Genomic DNA, 22,388 nt, shown 5'->3' with positions numbered 1-22,388 from the left:
GGAATTGTAAAAACAGTATGGGGGGGCAGGGGTGAGCACTGAGGAGCACACTGAGTGGAGTAACCCAACAAAAGGACAAGGGAAGCTAATAGGCTGGGAAGGGCTGTGAATAAAAAGCTGCCAGGTATGAAGGAGAGAATGTATAGATAGTGAGAGTGAAATGAATGCTTGCTCTAGAGTTTAGAAAGCAGGGAGAAGAGGTAGAGTTCAAAACAAAGTTTATGTTGACCGCACCCATCTCTGGCTGCAGGCTGGGAGAAGATGGAAGAAACATTTGTGGCCTCTTCTACAGGAGAAGGAATGGAATTAATCAATATGGTGCAGCAGGAGGACTCTCAGAGAATGAAGAATTCAGCAGTGAATAATCTTCTCTTGTATCTGGCCCTTTCCTTGAACATCAGCATCATGGTCCTGTTTTTTTAATTTGTGACATAAAGAGTAAAAGTCATGGATGATGGCAATTTGAACATCTACTTGTGTTTCATGATCACATACTAGGCAGCAAGGCTTCTTTTCAACATCTACATCCCAGTGAACCTGCAAACACTAAGAACAGGGATCTTGTGCTTACTGAAAGTGCTTTTTCTTCCTCCTCCCCTTGAAAAGTACGATAAATTCAGCATACAGCTCATGCATTTTTTTCTCCCTTCCTGCACTTCCCACATACTTTTCAATTGTGAGATGAACAGCCTCACACTACGCTGGCTGAGGAACTGGCTCAATGGTAGAGCTCAAGCGACTGCTGTAAGAATTAGCCTTTGTACAAATCTTTGTATGTGCATCCTAAGGCACATGCAAGACAATGAGGTGATCCAAGACAAACAGTATTGCTTCATCTAGGGCAGATTGTGCCTGACCAATCTGTTGGCTTTCTACAATGGATTGATGGCTTCAGTGGACAAAAGAAAGGCAACCAGTGTTGTCTACGTGGACTTGTGCAAGGCCTCTGACATCATCTCACATCATATCCTTATCTCTGAGTTGGAAAGTTTTGAATTTGAAGGCCAGACTATTCTATGGATAAAGAATTGGTTGGATGGTCATAGCCAGAGGGTAGTTGTCAAAAGCTCCATGTCTTGGCAGAGGCTGATCACAAATGGTGTCCCTAGGGAGTCTGTCTTGGTACTGGTGTTAACATCTTTATCAGTGACATAGATGATGGGATTGAGTGCATCTTCAACAAATTGGCAGATGATACCAAATCTGGACAGGCTCAAAAAGTGGACCTAATCAACCTATTGAGTTTCAGCAAAGCCAAGTACATGATGTTGCACTTGCATCCAGGCAATCCTAGGTATGTATCAGGCTGTGAGAATAAATCCTTAGAGAAGCCATCTATGTATGTGTATCCTTAGAAATAGCAAATATGTACTTTTATCTTTGTCAGGTTGACCACCCTTGAAACCGCGAAAGTGATTAAAAGGGTATCTCCTAATCACAATGCCACAACTAAATTTGTCTTTGAAGACAGGAGGATCTTGAAAAAACATGCAGTTAATTAGCAAGTCTAGCTAGCCTGCAGGTAGTGAGATTATCCCTATCTTATCCCTTATCTTATCCCTAGTGATAAGAATATGCATAAAAAAAAAACATTGTGAAAATCCTGGAGTGTGCTAGTCTTGTTAAAGACCATCTAGCACCCAAACTTGCATAACTTTGCAATAAATGAATATCTTGTCTATGTGTGTGAGACTGGCTTATAGCACACCAAGTAACATATCTGTCTTTCAGACAACAGAACTGTAGGGCATGGGGTTACATCTGTCTCATGGACAGTCAGCAGCAGTGTTTTCCAGGAGGGCCCAGTTCTAAGTTCACTCCTGTTCAACATTTGTATCAACGATCTAGAAACAGCATGTTTGCTGATGATACTAGACTGAGGGCTGCTGTTGTTGAGGGACAAGAAGCCTTACAGAAGGATCTAGATAGATTGGAGCATTGGGCACTCACTAATAGTATAAATTTCAATAAAGAAAGATGCCAAGTTCAACATCTGGGAAAGAGTAATGCAAGGTACAGGTACAGACTAGGAGATGAGTGGTTGGATAGCAGCTAATCAGAAAGGGATCGGGGGTGCTGATCACCATCAGGCTCGACATGAGCCAACAGCATGCCTTAGCTGCCAAACCACATTTTGGAGTACATTGAGCACAGCAAAGCCAGCTGGTTAAAAGAGGCAATTCTATATTTAGTGCTGGTGCAACCTCGTCTTGAATACTGTGTGCAGTTCTGTGCTCCACAATACAGAGGGAATGTTGAAACACTTGATATTAGAGCAAATGAGGTCATCAAAGCTAGTAAAAGGGCTTGAAGGCATGTCCTGTAAGTATGCTGGAGTTGTCCAGTTTGGTGATGAGGAGGCCAAGAGGCAAACTCTTTGTGACTCTCTATAATCTCCTCAGCAGCAGAAGCAGAGAGGGAAGTGGCCAGCTTTTCTTGCTGGAAACAGATGGCAGTACACAAAGGAATAGCACAATAATGTAACAGGGAAGGTTCAGACTGGATAGTAGGGACAAATTATTTAACATGAGGGTGGTCAAAACACTGGAACAGGTTTCCTAGTGAGTTGAGTCATGCCCCATGCCTGTTAGTGTTCAAGAGACATTTGAACAATGTCCTTGTTAATGTTCTTTAACTATAGCTTTAACTTTAGCTATGAGATGGTCAGGAAATTGAGCGAGATGATCTTTGAAGGTCCTTTCCAACTGTCATCTCCTCTCCTCTCCTCTCCTCTCCTCTCCTCTCCTCTCCTCTCCTCTCCTCTCCTCTCCTCTCCTCTTCTATCCTACTCAAGATAAATACAGATTGAACTCACCAGCTTCAATAGTGACCCTATCTTTGAAAGACCCATAAATTCATCATACATGGTAGAAAGAAGGGAAACAATGCATATTCCAGAGAATTGTTACCCACACACCCTTAACAAGATAGATACAACAAATAAAAAACTTATCAAGTTGCAGACTGTCTCTTTTTCTATACATTTTAAACAAATAAGCCCAGTGAAATAAGTGTTGTAATACCAAAGATGCATAGTACAATGTTACATACATTTGATTATTATAACAATGAAAGAAAGACCAAATGTTCTGAACATGCTGATAGGACAAAGTTGATTAAACAAGTGGAGAGAGAGTATACAATGTTTAAAAGGTAAAGATTTTTTAAAAACACCCTAATTTTCTGTTTTCTTTTTGTTTTGTTTGTTTGATTGTTTTTACACTGGTTAAATAAATCCTATTATCATAATGTAATATTATCTACTATTTGTGAATTTCAGCTATGTACTGTGTTCATGAAGAGAACAGACCAAATAAAGATACAGACTAGGCCATAAACAGTTTGTAATCAAAGGGATATATATTTTTTTTAATTCTTTTGAGGGGGGAGGAGGGATTTTTTTGTTGTTCTTTTTTGTTTTGTTTGAAAGCAAATGTTTTATTAACATGTTAGTCCGTAAATTAATGAAAAAATATCTGAACAGTTAATTCTTGGAAAATATTTTGCTGCATTGGTCAGTGTGTGAAGATTAACACTTTTACTGGGCTTTTCACAATGTAATACTTACATTGATAAGGGCCATTTCCACTTGCCCTCATCTATTCCACAAACAATACCCAGGCATTCAATATAATAAGTAAAATAAATAGAACAGTTCTAACAGTATGCAAAATGTGGGGTAGTTTTGAATGCTTCTTGATTGGGGGAAATTTTAAAAATTGAATTGATATAATTATTAGGTTGCTCTTGAGAATGTATTTTATGCACATCTCCTGCTACCCTAAAATATATTATTTCTTAACTCTCCTTTTTCTCCAAAGTAAACTATTACATAAAATTCAGTTTCAAGTAGTTATTAAATCATATGTCAGATAAACTTCTCTGTTTGGATGGTAAATATTTACAAATGTAGGGATGTGAAAGCCTGGTTCAGGATCTAGAGAATTTGGAATATTCAAGTTAATGATCTCCAGATACCTCTAGAAAAGCCTTGTGACTACCTCATACTTCATCTTTATCCATATCCTCAACCCTAAAGAGAGAGTAAGAAGAAAAGAGGAATCTTTCTGGAAAAGACAGAAAGAAGAAAATGAAACAATTTTCAACTCCCAGTCCCACTTCCGTCAAAGAGGATATTTCCTTGTGAAATGCATGAATAACCTTCATTATTAAGTGACTCATCTTCAACCTAGAAACTGGAACCACTAATTTTTCCTTACAACTTATCTCCATTTATCTGCTGGAGAAGAGGACTCTTCTCTCACTGGTAACTTACTTGTGTGGTTTCCATGTAACCCGAAGAAATTTTCTAAGATGTAATCTCGTATGAACAAGTCTTAGGACTCTGTCCTGCCCATTCAACGTGATGGTGATGTTGTTGCAGTGGACAGGGAAATACACTGAACAGCAGGCCTAATGATGCAACAGTCTTTCTGTTAACAACTCCTCAGAAGCTACCTACTAGGGAGTGGCTAGTCATCTTGTTACCTTAGGACACGCTGAACTACAGAGTTGTCCCATCTGAGACAGGGCTGGGAGCAGCAGGAAGAGACCCTTTTCTCTTATGAGCTCAATTTGAGATGATTCCTATCATAAACTGCTGGGAAATGGATAACAAGAAGAGGAAGGTAGAAGAGGAAGTAAATGCTCCACATCACTCCATTGGCCCTGAGTATGACCCATGAGTCATACTTTCACAGCTCAAGATTTCATCTCCCTGGGGTCGTGTCTCTCATCCTCCTTTTTCATACAAATTACCAGATTTGGCACTTGCTGTCTGGATTCATTGGTGATCTACGGGGACAATGGAAGTGTTTTACAAAGTCCTGATTATTGCTGACAGGTCCATAGACACGAAGTGGCAAGGGACTATGTGGATCTGTATCCAAGGAAGACTGTAAATCCTCAGGATCCTGGTGTCCACACATTGCCTGAAGAGAAGCAAAACAGAAAAGTAAGTCTATGCAAAAGTGCACATGTAAATAAGTCATAAAGCTCTTCATATTCCACATGACTGGGACTGCTGAAGTAGACAAGGAAAAGCTTTCGTGGATGCCAACAATATTAACACCCTTTGCTTTTGAACTTTAGTTTCTTATCCCTTTCCCTCCACTCTGTCCCAGTTTCCCTATCTGATCAGGCACTTGCGTTTTTCTTTATGCCATGTAGTCCACAACACAACAAATTTAGACCATCTTGGACTTCAGGCTTATGTAACCTTGGACTCCATCTACCGTGGTAGTATAGGTGTAGCCCTCAGTGTTCAGGTTCAGCTTATTAACAAAAATAAATTAATGATCATTAAGAAAGGGAAGTATTTAACACCACATTACTGTGAGAGAGATTGGGAAGAAGGTTATGTGGCTTTACTGGTGTTACAGTTGAAGTTCTTCATTCTTGTGATTCCTATCCTTATTCATTGAGAAATGATCCAGTCGCTTGTCAGATCACCTCTGAAATACAGTTCTTGGTACTGAGACCCAATTATTTGTGATTTTAGAACTGCATTACTGCTTTTCTACATACTGCCCTGACCTGATGCTAATACATACACAGAACTTTTTTCTTTACACAGTCACAGCGACTAATAAGGATGAGAATTTTCTGAGTGCAGAAATCCAAAATCCTATGTTGATAAACTCAGCTTCACAACTATGTACAATGGCACAAATCCTTAAACTACATTCCCACAGAAATCTTCAGCTAAGTGTATGTGTATTTCTAGTTCTTTAAGAAGCATTCTGATTATTTTTTTCTATCAATCACTCAGAATTACTGTATATCACAACAAAGAGGTGGATGGAACAAGAGACAAAGGAATATGCGACTTTTCCACTAAAGTTTCTCTTTCCATTCATATGATTGCTCACAGCAGGAAAAAAAAAAAAAAAAAAAGTATTTAGTGTCTGACAATGACTTTCTCTGAAGTCTTTCAGAGTCTGACTTTCAGAGCTTTCTCTGAAAACTGGTTTGCTACAACTTAACATTGGTAGATTTCAGAGATTTATGATGGTATATTCATAGAAAGGCCTCTTGTTTGCTTTGAGATCCACAACAAATTAGGAGACCTGAAAATGAATTTTAGCTTTCAAAATAAGATGCTGAACCTTCCAACAACATCCATCATATCCAGTTCTTCAAAGAGTGGGGAGAAAGGATTGAATATTGAGAGAGAAGAGCTGTAATAATGCAAAAGACAATGGAGAATGAGAGAGATACATGACTAGCCTAGAATTCATTACATGAGCAAAACTGAGGTAGAAAAGCTGGTCATGCGAAAGTCCGATCTTCGGTAAATACTCCTCTTGTTTATGCTTTTTCAGCCAATTCTTATAGGCCTGTGAAGAGAAAAAACTTATAAACTTTCTTTCAGTCAGTAACCCAGAAACATATCTTCTTTCAATTATACACATCAATCTAATATATATTTAATACATTTAGCATGTTTGTATCTCTGCTCACCCTGAGATGCCTTGCTCTTGCTAAACCCCTAATATCTGTAAGAAGGGAGAAGAGCAACATCAACTCCTCCCTTCTCAGACACTACTACACACAACTGATCAGAAGAGGAGATTAATGACTATTCTATGAAAAAGAAAAAAGAAAATGATTTACAAAGAAAGAAATACTTATGTGAATAAAAAAATTTAAAATGTTGCTATGGACACCACCAAAATTCCTTGACCCTCTCAAAATTCTTCATGTAACATTGTAATAGGTACCATCTGATACCTAGAGAACTCAGATCACCCCACACTCAATAATTAATTAAATCTCTCAAATCCTACATGAAGGAGTTCTAGACAGAAGTATTACTGAAAAATATTACTATGAATATTATTATTATCATATTACATTATATTCGAGTTCATGTCTCAGCTTAGGTATAACATAAGCATATAGTAATCCAATATAAAATAATAACTTGCTTTTGTAAGTGTGATCTAACTGGGGAAGTAAGAAAAAAGGCTGTCCCCAGAATAGGTGAAGGGAAGAAATGGTTTTATATGGTGGTAGTGAGGTTACAAGCACAATTCTGTGGAAAGCCTACAGTTTAAACAGCAGGGGAAATGCAAAGCACTGCTTTGCTGGCACAGGCTTGCAAAAAATCCTGGAATGGAGCACAAGAATCAGGTGTTATGACTTGTCAGTTGAGCCATCTAGTAGACTTCATGGTCATAGAAGTGAAATCAGAGAAGTAAGTAGACTAGAATACCTGGTAAGCAATGGCAAGACCTCCAGTGTCTGCTGTATTCTCCAACAGTGTGGAAGTACCACTGACCTTAAAGCCAAAACTTTCATACTGTTCTACCAAGCAATCTATGGATTTCTGTAGCACACTACTGTTGCATGTAGGACAGCCACCAGGATGCACTGTGGGGGGAAAAAGAATCCTAAGTTAAGGTATTTCTGATGCTCACTTCTACCCCTCACAGAGTTTTCTTAGCTGTCCATTTGATATTGTATGGGCAAGCTTCACTTGCTTTAATAATGTATGTACACATGAATACAAGGAATAGGATTTAAGATCTCTTGAGGTAAACTGCTAGTGGGGTCCAGAAGAGTAAACAAAGAAGATAAGCTTCACCCAACAGCTGGTACTTACTATAATCATAAAATACGTGAAGAAGTTCATGTGCCATGAAGACCCCAATGGCTCCAAAGTTCACAGCACTGAAAAATAAACATAAAAAGAGTGGTTTGGAAAAGAAAAGAAAGACAGTTGAGAATTCTTTATAACCTATTCTACTTCAAGAGTACTCAGAAACATTTTCTACTTACTGTCTTCCAGATGTGGTACTCTGTAAAATTTGTATGGAGCAAATAATCTTGGGTGAGATCGTACAGCGTGTGTGTGGTGTCCAGGGGATCAGACCCAGCCAGCACGGGTTCATGAAAGGCAGGTTGTGCTTGACCAACCTCATCTCCTTCTATGACTGGGTGACTAGACTGGTAGATGAGGGAGGGGCTGTTGTTGTGGTCTACCTAGACTTCAGCAAAGCCTTTGACACTGGAAACTGGCTGCCTATGGCCTGGACAGGTATACACTCCTTTGGGTAAGGAACTGGCTAGAGGGCCGTGCCCAGCGTGTAGTGGTTAAATCCAGCTGGCAACCTGTTTCAAGTGGTGTCCCCCAGGGGTTGGTACTGGGGCCCATCTTGTTTAGTATCTTGATGACCTAAATGAGGGGATTGAGTATACTCTCAGTAAGTTTTAAGATGACACCAAGCTGGGAGGTAGTGTTGATCTGAGGGTAGGGAAGCCCTTCAGAGGGATCTGGATATGCTGGATTGCTGGGCTGAGGTGAATGGGATGAGGTTCAACAAGGCCAAGTGTCAGGTCCTGCACTTTGGGCACACAACAACCCCATGCAGTGTTATAGGCTTGGGTATGAGTGGCTGGAAGACTATTTCTAATGCAGACCAGGATGCCATTGGCCTTCTTGACCACCTGAGCACACTGCTGTTCAGCTAGCTGCCAGCTAACACTTCTAGATCTTTTTCCTCCAGACAGCTTGAGAGCCACTCTGCTCCAAGCCTGTAGCATTGCATGGAGCTGCTGTGACAAAACTTCAGGTCCTGACACTTGTTGAACTTCATCCCACAGGCCTCAGCCCATCAATCCAACCTGTCCCAATCCCTCAATAGGGCCCTCCTACCCTCACAGAGCAGAACTGTCAAACCATTTCCATCTGGCTTCAGAAAATAACTGTTTTTCCCCTTATCTGGAATGCTCTAAGAAAGAGAGATTAAGGGCAGATCTGCTGATATTCTTCCTGGAAACATGGTGTAGTAAAAGGACTACATTCAGCTTCACTTTTGCATACTCTCCATACCTGGGAAACTCCACGTGGAAAAAAGGGCTGCGGAACATTCCAGCAGGAAAGACCACCATGTGGTGCCCTATTGAGTAGTATGAATGGACAGCCCAGGGGGCCACCTGCCAGCTAGAAGCAGAAAAAGAGAAATGAGAGAATGTACTGACTCTTTACCTGATGGATTGCTCTTATTCTCCATTGCAGAAACAGTTCACTCATTACAACAGTTGGTACAGCAGAGGAGAAGGATGAAATTCACATTATGTAGAGTTAAGGGTATGTGATATAAACCTTAGCTTATTTAGAGTTAGTCAGAGCTATGAGCATAACTTTCACTCACATTAAGGGATTCCTCTTCACGATTTCATCTGTCAAATAAGTCAAGATTATTAACCTCCTATGATGACCAACACTGAAAATGTCAGATTCCCAGTACACTCAGTTCCATTGCCTGCCTTCAGAAGCATCCATGTCCTCCCTTTAAGATCTCTCCACCAATACTCACATCAAGTCAGTGCTTTTCTGTCAGTTAGCGAAGCACAAGAACACCAACTATTCCTCTTTATCGAGGGTTTATGACAGTGGGCAGAAAAATCCCTCTCTCAGGAGTCTGAGACTGTTCTCCACGACAGTGATGTTTTTGATAGAATAAGATAGGTGAAAATACAAGACAATGCTTATTTTTAATATATGCGTACTCTTGCAGAAAAAAAACTGCAGCATCTTGTCCTTAGGATTAGGAAGTGTCATCAGTAAGTTAGGAGAGATGATTATGGCCTTCAGTTCAGGACTAATTAAATATTATCTGTTACTACTGTGTCCAGTTCTGCCCATGTCCCCTTCACCCTCAGTAGAAAAAGATACAGAAATACAGCTAGACACAGTCCTGAGTGACATATTTCATTTGAACCTGTTTTGACTGGGAGGATTGATGTGGAGATCACCACAAGTATATTCCACAAGTACATTATTCTGATTATTTTTCATTTCAGTACTTACATATCTTGTACACTTACGTATCTTGTGAATTATGCTGAAGGAACTTTGAGAATGAATTCTCCCTCATCATCTTCAAGCAAGCCACCACATTTAGGAAAAAAGTGTCTTCATTTATCTCCAGCTAAGGAAAGAGTAGAGAAATGTCACCATCACACGGAGTGATCGAGTAATGAATTGGATAGTATGAGTGAGAGGAAAATTCCACAGGCAAAAAAAAAAATTGTTCATCAAAAGATTGAACACCTATTGTGTGTTTCTTCGTTTGTTTTCCTTCTTCTGGTTCTAAAAATACCTCACTTTAAGATGTGACAGGAACATTATCTGTCACCGAACAGAACATGCAAGCAGATCACAATCAAGAGGAGACAACACAGGCATGACAGTGTAGAAGTAATAGATACTGGTTAATTGGATTCATTCTCAGAAAGAGAGCAGTATGATATTTGCATTGATTCAGAAGTCATGAACTCTTGGTAGCAGGCAAAATATCAGCCAGTACAGGTAAACTGCTGGTAAGAGGCAAAAAGATATATTTTATAGCTCACATTCTGGTATTCCTTGTTCACTTTGGCAGTCTGGAGTATGTAAGTTGGATAGCCAATTTCCACTTGTAGTTTGGACACCTGAAATCATAACAACCAACAAAACAAAACAAAACAAACAAACAAACAAAACAAAACAAAACAAAACAAAACAAAACAAAACAAAAAAAGAAGCATGACCAGCAACAGGTTCTACATTCTGGTAATTCTTTATGAACTATTTCTAAGCAACAAAACTATGATCTTGTTAATCAGTCCTTTACAAAAACAACCACTCTATTTAAACAAGACACCTCATCTCCTCTTGCTATTCTGTTTTCTTCACTCAGGGACCTATGCCCTAGTATTGTGCTTTTTTCTTTTTTTTTTCTTTTTTTTTTTTCTTTTTCTTTTTTAATAACATTTTCTTAAATTCAGTTTGCAGTTTTTAAATTCTATAGATACATAAAACTAAAGATACAATGTACCTCATTACAGTTAATTCACGGCATCCATAGATCTTTGCCTATGTGTCAGTGTATGATCACACATGCTTGATGGCACTTAAAAAACTACATAGTTTTTGGTGTGTGGATAAGGTGATGGAAAGGATGGCCTCAGTAAATTCTGCCTTGTGCACTCACCAAGATTTTAGCTTCCTGGCGAGTTTGTTCATCCATCCACTCCAGCTGATCCAGTTGACCACAGAGGGTATCTTGGATCTCAGAGAACATCTGCTCAGCCTGCAATGGAGAATAGAAGGCAGTCACAAGTGCAGAAACACATTGTTCAGGCCTGCCTACTGTCTTCCTATGATCCAGCAATTCAACTACAATACAGTAGTTCTCTTGATGAAAGGGGAAATAGTAGTTTCCACATCTATTTAGATCTGGGTTTTGTAGGCATCCAGTAGTTCTTCATAGGTCTCACAATTCTTTCCCACTCCCCTTTTCCTCTTGCCTATCACTGTAAATAAGAGTCTCATAAACCCTTTTTGTTCAATCGCTACTGAAATGGGACTGGATAAAATAATTGTCCCAGTTCTATAGTGACATGAAAATCCAATATTCGTGAGTATTTCACATTGGTGTCTCCCTTTCTAAATGTCTGGAGAGTCTGAATCTCTCCTTCACAAAATTATTATGCTTTGTTCATCTAGCTTTGGGCTTCAATACAGTCTTAGTTTTTCACTGTCTTTTCTTGGAGTTGTTTACCCTTCTCATTGCAAACTCTTTATAAAACATGGTGCCTATACTAACTATCCATTTCCCTCTCCCCTGCCCCCCCAAAAAAAGAAATTTGGTCATCAAAGGAAAAAAAAAAAAAACAACAAAGAAAAGCTTTTTCAACAGTGCAGGGAGGTGTTCCATTTACTGTGGATCCATTCAGAATCTTTTGTCATTGAATTTTTTTTCTGTTACAACTGGTCATAAACATTATGTAGCCTTGGCTCACATACCAACTGCTTATTGGCTTTATAACTGAAAATCTTGCTTTAAAGTTTCAGGATTTATGATGCATAGTGTTGATACTGTCATCCCAGTTAAGCACTCTGAAACTGCATGTATTTGTAGGGTTTCCATACGTATTTGTGCTGTACACATGACTTTGTTAACAGATGAGATAAAGGTAATAATGTTGTTTATTCTAGCAATGACAGTGCCCTTGTTCTGATCCCATTTGTCTATGAGGAGGGGAAATAAGTAACCACATGATATATAAAAAGGTATGAAACCTACACATGAGCTTCCTGCTTTGATGTATTGCTTAGTTGTTGGGATTTAAAAAAAAGAAAAAAAAGGGATGAAGCTGAGCTCTACTTGGGATTAAGATGATGAATACCTACAAGTTTCTTGTTCTGCTCAGGGAAAATTTCTTTCACAATCATCTGCCCTAGGACTGGCTCAAAGAACGAACTGGTATCAGTCAGACACTTCCTCCAGCGCTCATCTGGGATCTGTAAGAATAGAAAAAGTAATCAAGACATATGAGAGTGAAGAGGAAGAGACAAGAAGATGAAGACGGTAAAAAGATATGTGAACACACGGTCACTAGCTTATACATAGCTATTTAAAAATGATGGCTGTGGATGTAACGTAACCCCTCTCAAGCTACTTCAGGAAACTTCAACTCAGTAAAGCACTGTGTTACTTACAATACTCAACTTCACACAAGATGAATACTCATATTCTAGCTGTGACAAAAACATAGAAGGTGGTTAGCTATATATTGTTTCCTATTCCATGGTGCAATGCAATTAGCTCTCTAAAGTTTTGTATATCACGTCTACTTTCACAACTTTTTGAGAAACATAGAATCATAGAATCATATAAAGGTTGGAAAAAACCTCTAAGATTATCCAGTCCAACCATCCACCTACCACCAACATAAAGCATTTATTGGCCTAGTGAGTATTGTTTTCCTTGTCAAATCATAGAATCATCACATAATCATAGAATTGTTTGAGGTGAAAGGAACATTTAAGATCATCTAGTCTAACTCTCCTGCAATGAACAGAGACATCTGTAGTTACATCAGGTTGCTCAGAGCCTGGTCCAGCCTGACCTTGAATGTCTCCAAGGACGGAATATCCACCACATCTTTGGGTAACCTGTTCCAGTGCCTCACCATCCTTATTGAAAAAAAATTCTGCCTTATGTCCTGTCTAAATCTCTCCTGTTCTATTCTGAAAACATTTCATAGAATCCTAGAATCACCTAGGTTGGAAAAACCTCCAAGATCATCTAGTCCAACCATCCACCTACCACTAATATACCTCCACTAACCCGTGTAGTACCACATCTGAATGTTTCTTGAACATCTTCAAGAAGGACAGTTTCCCAGAGAGAAAAATGTTTACTAACTTTCTGAAGGGTTGGAATTTGGCGGTCTAATTTTACTCTTTGCTTGTGTGATATCCCTCAAGAGTGCAATAGCCAGAATTGCAAGGTCACTACTCCCCAGGCAACCTCCAATCCTGATGTCACCAATCAGTTTACTGGTGTTAGTGAACAATAGGTCCAGCACTGCATCTCCCCAATAGAGTTATCTATTGGTTTAGAAAGTTTTCCTTGATAAGGAAAACTCAGGAGCCACCTGGATTGCCTTCAGCTCACCATGCTACTTTTTCAGAAGATGTTAGTATGGTTCAGTCCTCCAACAGGACAAGAGCCTGTGAACTCGACACCTCCTGTAGCTAGAGGAAGAAGGCTTCATTAAAAGGCTTCTCTTGATCTTGCAGGCTGTAGTGCACACCAAATCTAAGGAGCTCTATCCAGGTGAGATATCAAGAGAACATCCAGAATGTGTGTCTTAGTTTATTCAGTGGCTGTAGAAGCTGAAGAAGATGGCTAAATATTAACTCACCACTTTGAATTCCGTTTTCCCATAAAGAATCTTAGATAGCTCCTCACGTGCATCTTGGAATCGACTATCAAGGGCAGGGGAGAGATTCCCAACCAGACAAACAATCATATAGATATGCGGAACCCTGTAGGAAAATGGCACTTTAAAAGACCAATACAGAGAACCACTTTGATTCACATTAAGATGAAGTCACCTCCTGGCTAGATGAAGTCAAATTTTTGAGCAGTAATTCCATTAGAACATTAGGAAATGAGCAGAAGCCAATCAGTTCTGAACAGCAAGCAGTATTCAGTTTTATGAACTGAATATTCAAATATGAATAGAAGCAGGCAGAATACTATACAAAACACATTGGAAGTGCCAGAAAGCCATGAATAAGAGAACAAGGTTGATATGGAGAGGTCTTTTTTCAGCAATAGTCAGATTGTCATGTTATGAAGTTGTCATAAACAAAGAGGTATGGCAAGTGCCAGAGGAACCATTTGAAGCAGAGGAAACCTGGTAGCCTGAATGATAGCAACACAATATTCTGAAGGGTCTACTGCTGGGTCTATCAAAAGGGGGATGAATTCCTCATTGACTGTCCTATGAAACCCACTAACATGAGTCGACCAAAGAAACACCCTCAAGAACACCCTGAAGACTCAAGGGGTAATTAACTTCAAGGGTATAGGACTAATTATGGGAGGAAGGGAAAAAAGAATTTTAGCACTAGGTAAAACATGTTATGGAATATATCAAAGAGACTGGAGGATTCTAGAGATTTATTATGGGATGTTTATAAGAATGACCAGAGGCAGCGAAAGAGAGAGATGATGGAATAGGAGAAACGTGCATGGTAAAATTGAGGGGAAAGCTAGTAAGAGGGAATGGTTGAGTGTAAACTTTTGGCTTGCCAGGATGTTTGCCTCACTGAACCCTGTGTGTGGTCACCAGAGTCCGTCTCATCTCATTAAATGCTATTCTTAAATATTTTCTGGGTATGTACTCTCTCTCCTTTGGGGTGGGAGTGTGGCAGGGATGGAACTGGATTCTGAAGAAAGAAAGTGTCTGAGAATTGGCTGTTGAAAAAACCAACAGTATGTGCAACCTACTGAAGAGATCTGTTTGTACATACATGTTTGTTGCAAGAACATACACATGAGTACCTGCAACCAGAGTCCCAATGGATCATATCTGAAGGTACCAATAAATGCAGAGATCAGGCAACCTGATGCCAGCTACTGGAGTGACTGAATGTCTAAGATCAGCTACTGTAGTGGTCCATATTGTATTTGTACGTATGTATACTTATATGTATTTCACTACTAACCATAAATATTAATTCTTACCTTTCTTTGTGCCATTCTTCAATGATCTGTGACATGCCTCTTAAATAATCCATATCATGCACTGCAATTGGCTGAGAGAGATTAATTGGCATAGGATGGAAGACAGCCTGGAGACATGACAACCAGTCAATAGCAGGTGCCTTTTCCTGAAAGTAAAACAAAGCTTATGTGGCAAACCACCAGTTTAAATCAACTGACAAGAAATAACAGGAAAACTAGGATTGTCCCTTTGATACATAAAGGAGATAACTCCAATGAATTGAGTTGTTTTATGCTATGGATATTGATTATAGTAGAGAAGAAGAATAACATATATTTATTTTATTAAATCGGTATAAAGTTCTGTGGACAGAAAAGTCCAACTGCTATCAAAAAATAGCAAATTAACAGGTTATTTAAACTTCAACAGACTCCAAGGGTAAGTTGCAAGGAAATGGTATCTAAACAATGTATTTTGTATCTGTTTTGATCTGGACCTTCAGAATGTGAATGTCATATATAATTGTGTTTCTTAAGTTCTAAGGCACAGATAGATACCTGTAACTCCCTAATGGTAGTGCGAAAGAACAGCATTCCCCTCTGCCGTCTTTCCTGCAGGGGGGTGACAACACGCTGGAGATTGGAGATGAAGGACAAGGTAAGGGAAAAGGAATGAGGAGGACCATCTTGTAGACCTCCAAGTAGGTCCCCCAGTTTCTCCAAATATGAGAGATACACACGGAGAACCTGCAATACATATGAGCATATGTTCACAGGGAGAGATGTGACCAAAAGTAAGTCAGTCCATCCATTCACCCATCCATCCTGACCACAGGATTTTAAAAACACAATAGTCCTGACCAAAAATTTATCAAACACAGCTCCCTTTTCAGTGAAGAACAAGGTGATTCCAAAAGGAAACAATCTTAATTTTTCTTCCAATTAACTATTTCTTCAGATACCAAAATCAGTTTAGAGCTATCTTTGGACTCAAAAGAGAGACTTGTAATAGATAGTGACATGATAAGTCAGAATTTTGGATGGAGAGGAAATGGTAGCATTGCTTCTATGTTCATGAGCTATGACAGGAATGCTTGCATATGGCCTTATTTTCTGAGAACTATTCTGAAAGATTCAGACAGAGAAACTGAAATCAGCTCTGTTTTTATGCAGAAAAATGAGCTCAGTTCAGACAAATTGTAATTATGATGAAATTAACTTTGTTACAATAACTCCTAAAAAGACCTTGTTTCCCCAATTTTGGTTAAAATACTTCAAAATAACTTGAAAATGCTAGCAATCACTCCCCAGGTCCAGAGATTTTAATGGGTTATAAAGCCATTTTTTGGCTTTATAACTTTGAACAATTTTTTTTTTTTAAACATTCTGCAAGGTGAAACATAGAGTTTCATACTACCTAGAAAATACAAAAGAAAAAAATTATAATCTTTTCTTTCTACACTAACATTTTTAATTCTAGCATCTAAAAATTGGTTACATTTTAGAAACTATTATTTTTTAAGAAAATCAATCAATTACTTAAGAAATTCCATTTGGAGACATTTTCAGAGGTCACTGACCATACCCCATGGAAATACGTCACTCTGAACCAGGAAGCAATTCAAGGAGATCCCTATACCAAATAGCTATTTTTACCTTTATTCAGCCTTTGATATGTTACCTCAAGATAATTTTTCTTTTTGAATTTACTTTCAGCTGGCATCTCAAACTCAGGATGGTCAATCTGCAAAAAAAGTAAAGGACAAATATCTCAGTATTCCAGAAACACCAGAAATGTAATAGTACGTTAAATAAATGTTTTTTGTCTCTGTGTCACAGAATATGAAATGTTAATAAATTGTTTTACTGTTGAAAAATGTTTACTAAGTAATTTTTGTTTATCTATCAAAATCTGCATCTCATTTGCAATCCCATTACAAATCTGTGGTGACTGGAATTCTCTTAAATAATAAATACTCTTAAATATTTCTCCATGTGCTGCAAAATCAATAGTACACCACAATTATTAAACACTTAACATGTACTGTATGTTATTCTAATAGCCACACCCAAGAACATGAGAACTAGATCCTTCCACAGTAATGGAAATATACAGTGGTCAAACAGAGGAAATTAAAATAATTAATTCTTCCTCATCTGCTCATTTTTCTGCACTATTGATTGGTTTTGTGTGTGTATCTGTGTAATAGAACTAAGAAAATTAAAGAAAATGTTAGGAAAACTTTTTTCAGAAAAGACCATAGGCTTAACTTGAGCAGGGCTGGATCTCGTGAACTGCGCAATTGACTCTTCATTCCCAGCATTTCCAGATAATTCTCTGTCTTTATTTCACTCACCTGAATTACATTGGTCTTGGGATCAGAAGGACTGGGTCCCACATGCACTCTGAAAAAGGGAAAAGTGTTGTATCTGCCCATGAGAATCTGAAGAGTTTCATTAAAATCTTTTGCTTTCCCTATGCCTGTGATGTTCCATCCACCAACCTAGAGAGGAAACAGAGAGAAATTTATTTGACTCATATTTACGAACTTCTGCCACCCCTATGGGCTCAGTCATTATGACAATTGAGAAACAATAAAGCAAATAGCAATAGAAGAAACTCGTGAAGATTTCTACATACCTTCCTTACCTGTAACTTTCACTCAAGCAGCAAACTGCAAGATGACACTGAGAGGGGAGAGAGGTCCACAATAGCTAGTTGATATTAGAATCGTAGAATCACAAGGTTGGAAATGACCTATAAGATCATCTAGTCCAACCGTCTCCTCATCACCATTGCCACCACCAGCACCAAATCACATCACACAGCTCCTCATCCAGACGCCTCTTGAACACTGCCAGGGAGGGTGCCTCCACCACCCCCCTGGGCAGCCATTGCAGTCCTGACCACTCTCTGAGAGAAAAAGTTCTTCCTCATGTCTAACCTAAACCTCCTCTGGTACAACTTGCGGCCATTACCCCGGGTCCTGTTTGTTGCCTGGGAGAAGAGGCCAAACCCCTCTTCACCACAGCCTCCCTTCAGGAAGTTGTACAGTGCAATGAGGTCTCCCCTGAGCCTCCTCTTCTCCAGACTGAACAATCCCAGCTCCCTCAGCCACTCCTCATATTTGTGCTCCAGACCCCTCACAGTTTCACTGCACGCTCCAGGACCTCAATGTCTTTCCTGTAGTGAGGAGCCCAAAACTGAACACAGCACTCGAGGTGCGGCCTCACCAGAGCTGAGTACAGGGGATGGTCACCTCCCTGCTCCTGCTGGCCACACCATTTCTAATGCAGGCCAGGATGCCGTCAGCCCTTTGGCCACCTGGGCACACTGTGGGCTCACGTTCAGCCGAGCATCAACCAGCACCCCCAGGTCCTTCTCTTCTTCACACTCATCCAGCCACTCAGCCCCAAGCCTGCAGCGCTGCATGGGGTTGTTGTGCCCAAAGTTCAGGACCCAGCACTTGGCCTTGTTGAACCTCATCCCATTCACCTCAGCCCAGCGATCCAGCCTAAATCCCTCTGCAGGGCCTCCCTGCCCTCAGGCAAATCCACACCACCTCCCAGCTTGGTGTCACCTGCAAACTGAGGGCGCACTCAATGCCCTCATCCAGGTCCTCAATAAAAATATTATACAAGATGGGCCCCAGCACTGAGCCCCTGTTTTTCCTCACAAGGTGAATATTCTCAGCACACTTTGGAACGGCCCAGCCCGACGCAATACTCACATATTGAAGGGTCACCTCTCCCAAGCTCAAAACTGTTCATCTAAATGAATTGAAAATCAGGCAAAAATGCCAGGTGGCTTGTGTGGATGAACAAGGACCTTCTATATAAACTCAAAACATAAAAAGGAAGCATACAGAGGATGGAAACAAAGACAAATAATCTGGTTACACAGGAAATGAAGAAGGCTGAGATACAACCTTCTTTGACAGAGATTTTACTAGCAAGACTGACTTTCACTAAATTTAGGTCCCACAGACAATGAAGAAAGGCTGGAGCAAGGAAGGTATACCCTTGGTGGAAGAGAAACAGGTCAGGGAATACTTAGGCAAACTGGACATATGGAAGTCCGTGGGTCCTGATGGGATGCATCCATGAGTGCTGTGGGAACTGGCAGGTGTTACTGTCAGATCATTCTCAGGAATCGCTGATTGACCATGCAGACTGAGAGAAGTGCCAGAGTATCGGAGGAAAGCAAATGTAATTCCTGTCTTCAGGAAGGGTAAGGAAGAAGACTTAAGGAACTGCAGGCTGGTTACCCTCACCTCAGTTTCTGGGAAGGTGATGGAGCTGCTAATCCTGGAAAACATTTCAAGGCACATAAAGAAGAAAATTATCAGGAATAGTTAGCATGGCTTCACCAAGAGGAAGTCATGCTTAACCAGTAAGATAAGGTTCCCTAATGAAGTGACTGGCCTAGTAACTGAGGGGAGAGTCATGAATCTTCCTGGACTTCAGTAAAGCTTTCTGACACTACATGAACTTCAGAGTCAAGATGTGAATGAATGAGCTGGATATGCAGACAGGTGAAGTAGATTGAATGAAAACTGGATGAACAGTGGATCCAGAGTTGCAAAGTCTAGTTGGAAGCCAGTAACTAGCAATATACCCCAGGCATTCTTTCTGGGTGCAGCCTGTTCAACGTCATCATTAACAATATGGATTATGGAGAAGAGTGCGCCCACAGCAAAACTGGGAGCAGTGGCTGGTTCACCAGAGGGTCATCCAGAGGGACATGGACAATCTGCAGAAATGGCCTCACAGGAACTTCATGAAGTTCAAAAAGGGGAAATACAAAATTCTGCATGTGGAGAAGAACTGTAAGCACCAGTATATCATGAGGGCCACCCAGCTGAAAATCCGTCTGGCAGAAAATGACCTGGAACTCCTGGTAATCACCAAGTTGAACATGATCTAGTAATGTGCCTTTGCTGCAAAGAAAGCAAACAGCATCCTAGACAGAATTAGGAAAAGTATTGCCAGCAGTTCAAGAGAACTGATTCTTTCCCTCTTCTCAGCACTAGTGAAGCCACACCTGAAGTACTGTGCGCTGTTCTGGGCTCTAGAATACAAGAGAGACATGAGCTAAAGGAGAGAGTTCAAACAGCCACAAAAATGGTTAAGGGATGCTAGCTTCTTACAAGAAAAGGCCAAGAGAGATGGGACTGTCTAGTGTGGAAAAGAGAAGGCTCAGAACAGATCTTATCAATGTGTATTAATGCACCTGAATGTGCAAAAAGAATGGAATCAGGATTTTCATTTGTGCCCAGTGCCAGGACAAGAGACAGTGAGCACAGACTAAAACATGAGAGATTCTGCCTGAACATCAGGAAGTATTTTTTTCTATACTGTGTAGGTTACTGACCACTGGCAAATGTTGTGGGGTCTGTCTCCTTGGAGATATTTCGAAAGACATGGTCCTGGGTGATGGCTCTAGATGGCCCTGCTTGAACAAGGAGGTTGGATAAGATGATTTCCAGAGATCCCTTCTAGCCTCAACCATTCTGTCACTCTGTGACACAGTAAAAATGCATTATAATTAACAGTAGAACAGTATACAGGGAAAAAAAAAAAAAAAAAAAAAGAACAAAAAGAAAAAACAGAAAAAACGCTGTGAAGGAAAGAGAAAACAGGACACACTTCTCCAAAATTATTCATTTTAACAAAAAACATCAGGGATGTAGGGTTCCTCCTCCCTGACAAGAAGACACACAGGATGCCCTGCAGTCATTTTCCTTCAGCTGAAAATGGTTCTGCATCTTCCTTGGAGAGAGGGAATAAATGTTTTTTGCTAACAGAAAGATGGACAACCTTTCCTGGCACTGGGAGGAATCTCACAGAATGACAAGAGAAGCGTTTTCCTCTCCAAGCAAGGTGTCCTGAAACTTGAAGTAGCAGATGGTCCTCAGATCTCATACACGAGCATTTCACCCATTTTACAAGATGCTCCCTGATCTGTAAGTTGAATCCTACTGAATTGAGCTTTTGAGATTAAAGATGATCTCACTCGGCAGTCTTGGTTGCTGCACATCAGTCCTAGCATGCATGGTCATGAGGGCACATTCAGGTATCTGATGGTTGGAAAGCTAAATCTTTAAACGACACTCAAAAACAGATTTCTCTCCTACAAGTTGGGCGCTAGCAAAATTTTGTTATATAGGATCACATAGCCTGAACTTCACCCTTTCCTATCCCTTGCAATAATTATCTTATCTTCTGGAGAGAGAAGGAGTAGCACAAACATTCACCTGATTTATGAGGTCCTTCAATAGTTGACTTCCTTGGGATTCTATCCTTTGGGTATCCATGCAGGAGCGATAGAACTGGATTGCTTTTTCCTTAGCTGAGCCTCTTATCTCAAAGTGTGGGGCCTCTGAGGAGAAAAAATATATATATATATGCAAAAAACTACAAAAGAGCTAATAAAGAAGGGCAGTATTAGAACAGAGAAAATTTTTAAGAGAACATCACCTTTCACTTTGATTCAGACCAATTCAGTAAACACATTCACACTTCTCTAAGTAACCCAAAGCAAGAGAGCTCATGTTTGCCATGACTCTTCCTAAGACCAAATCCATGAGTTTCTTTGCATGGAAACTGATGACAACACAAACATGGAGCATATCTAGGCTTTGGTCTCATATAGAATCAGGGCATAGCCAGAGTGCACATTCAGACAGGCACAGCAAAAAGTCTCTACTTTTAGAAGGCAGTAAGAAAATGATCTGGTTTCCTGAATTTTACGGAATGACTTCCATCTGTTACACTTGGAGAGAAGAACTAAACTGTCTGAAATGTAAGTATTTTAATATGACTTTTCTTATAGGTGTAAATCCCTACTTTCTATGATAGAAGAATGAAAAAAAAAAAAACAAAACTGGACTCAGTTCCTGATAGGAATGCTTGTGCACTCAGTTCTTGGTATTCTCATCTCTGACTGAGGAAGATGCTGAAGGTACCACACCAATCACCTCTTCCTACCTAAAAGCCTTTTCAATATCAGCTGATTTTCTTCCAACAGCACATCAAAGATGTTTTGTGATACTTCTGTGCTTGAGTGTTTGCCTTCCCAGCTGCCACAAGCATATTTGTAGAAATCCTCACAGGGATCTACAGTATCATTCCTAGAATTCAGGAGTCTGGCCAAGAGTGCAAGGCTCGGTTCAACATCACATGATCCTGGGTAGGAAGGAAAAGAGATATCTGAGCAGTGACATTGAAGAATGAGGACAATACATTCAACAACTGGCAGAAAAAAAAAAAAAAAAAAAAAAGGAAGGGAGGAAGGAAGGGAGGAAGGAAGGGAGGAAGGAAGGGAGAGAGGAAAGAAGGAAGGGAGGAAGGGAGGAAGGGAGGAAGGGAGGA

The 22,388-nt window shown here is 40.0% G+C and overlaps 1 protein-coding gene across 1 annotated transcript in view; it reads right to left on the bottom strand.

Moving 5' to 3' along the window:
• Positions 1-3,435: 3,435 nt before the first annotated feature.
• The window catches only part of KEL (Kell metallo-endopeptidase (Kell blood group)), a 36,260-nt gene continuing 17,307 nt past the window's right edge, over positions 3,436-22,388 (bottom strand). Inside the window, exons 2-17 of the mRNA XM_042809614.1 lie at positions 22,005-22,268; positions 21,272-21,396; positions 17,372-17,518; positions 16,696-16,758; positions 15,573-15,761; positions 15,036-15,181; positions 13,705-13,828; positions 12,185-12,295; positions 10,983-11,081; positions 10,363-10,440; positions 9,835-9,938; positions 8,837-8,947; positions 7,607-7,674; positions 7,217-7,374; positions 6,243-6,338; positions 3,436-4,931 (exon numbers count right to left, since the gene is read on the bottom strand). Coding sequence (XP_042665548.1) covers positions 4,755-4,931; positions 6,243-6,338; positions 7,217-7,374; positions 7,607-7,674; positions 8,837-8,947; positions 9,835-9,938; positions 10,363-10,440; positions 10,983-11,081; positions 12,185-12,295; positions 13,705-13,828; positions 15,036-15,181; positions 15,573-15,761; positions 16,696-16,758; positions 17,372-17,518; positions 21,272-21,396; positions 22,005-22,268 — 2,060 coding nt within the window. The 3' untranslated portion in view covers positions 3,436-4,754. The remainder of the gene's footprint in view (positions 4,932-6,242; positions 6,339-7,216; positions 7,375-7,606; positions 7,675-8,836; positions 8,948-9,834; positions 9,939-10,362; positions 10,441-10,982; positions 11,082-12,184; positions 12,296-13,704; positions 13,829-15,035; positions 15,182-15,572; positions 15,762-16,695; positions 16,759-17,371; positions 17,519-21,271; positions 21,397-22,004; positions 22,269-22,388) is intronic.

The sequence above is a fragment of the Centrocercus urophasianus genome, unplaced genomic scaffold (genome assembly GCF_019232065.1).
Source record: "Centrocercus urophasianus isolate 14NV4802_14NV808 unplaced genomic scaffold, USGS_Curo_1.0 seq_12, whole genome shotgun sequence".
In the NCBI taxonomy this organism is placed as follows: Eukaryota; Metazoa; Chordata; class Aves; order Galliformes; family Phasianidae; genus Centrocercus; species Centrocercus urophasianus.
This window is presented reverse-complemented; position numbering and strand designations above follow the sequence as displayed.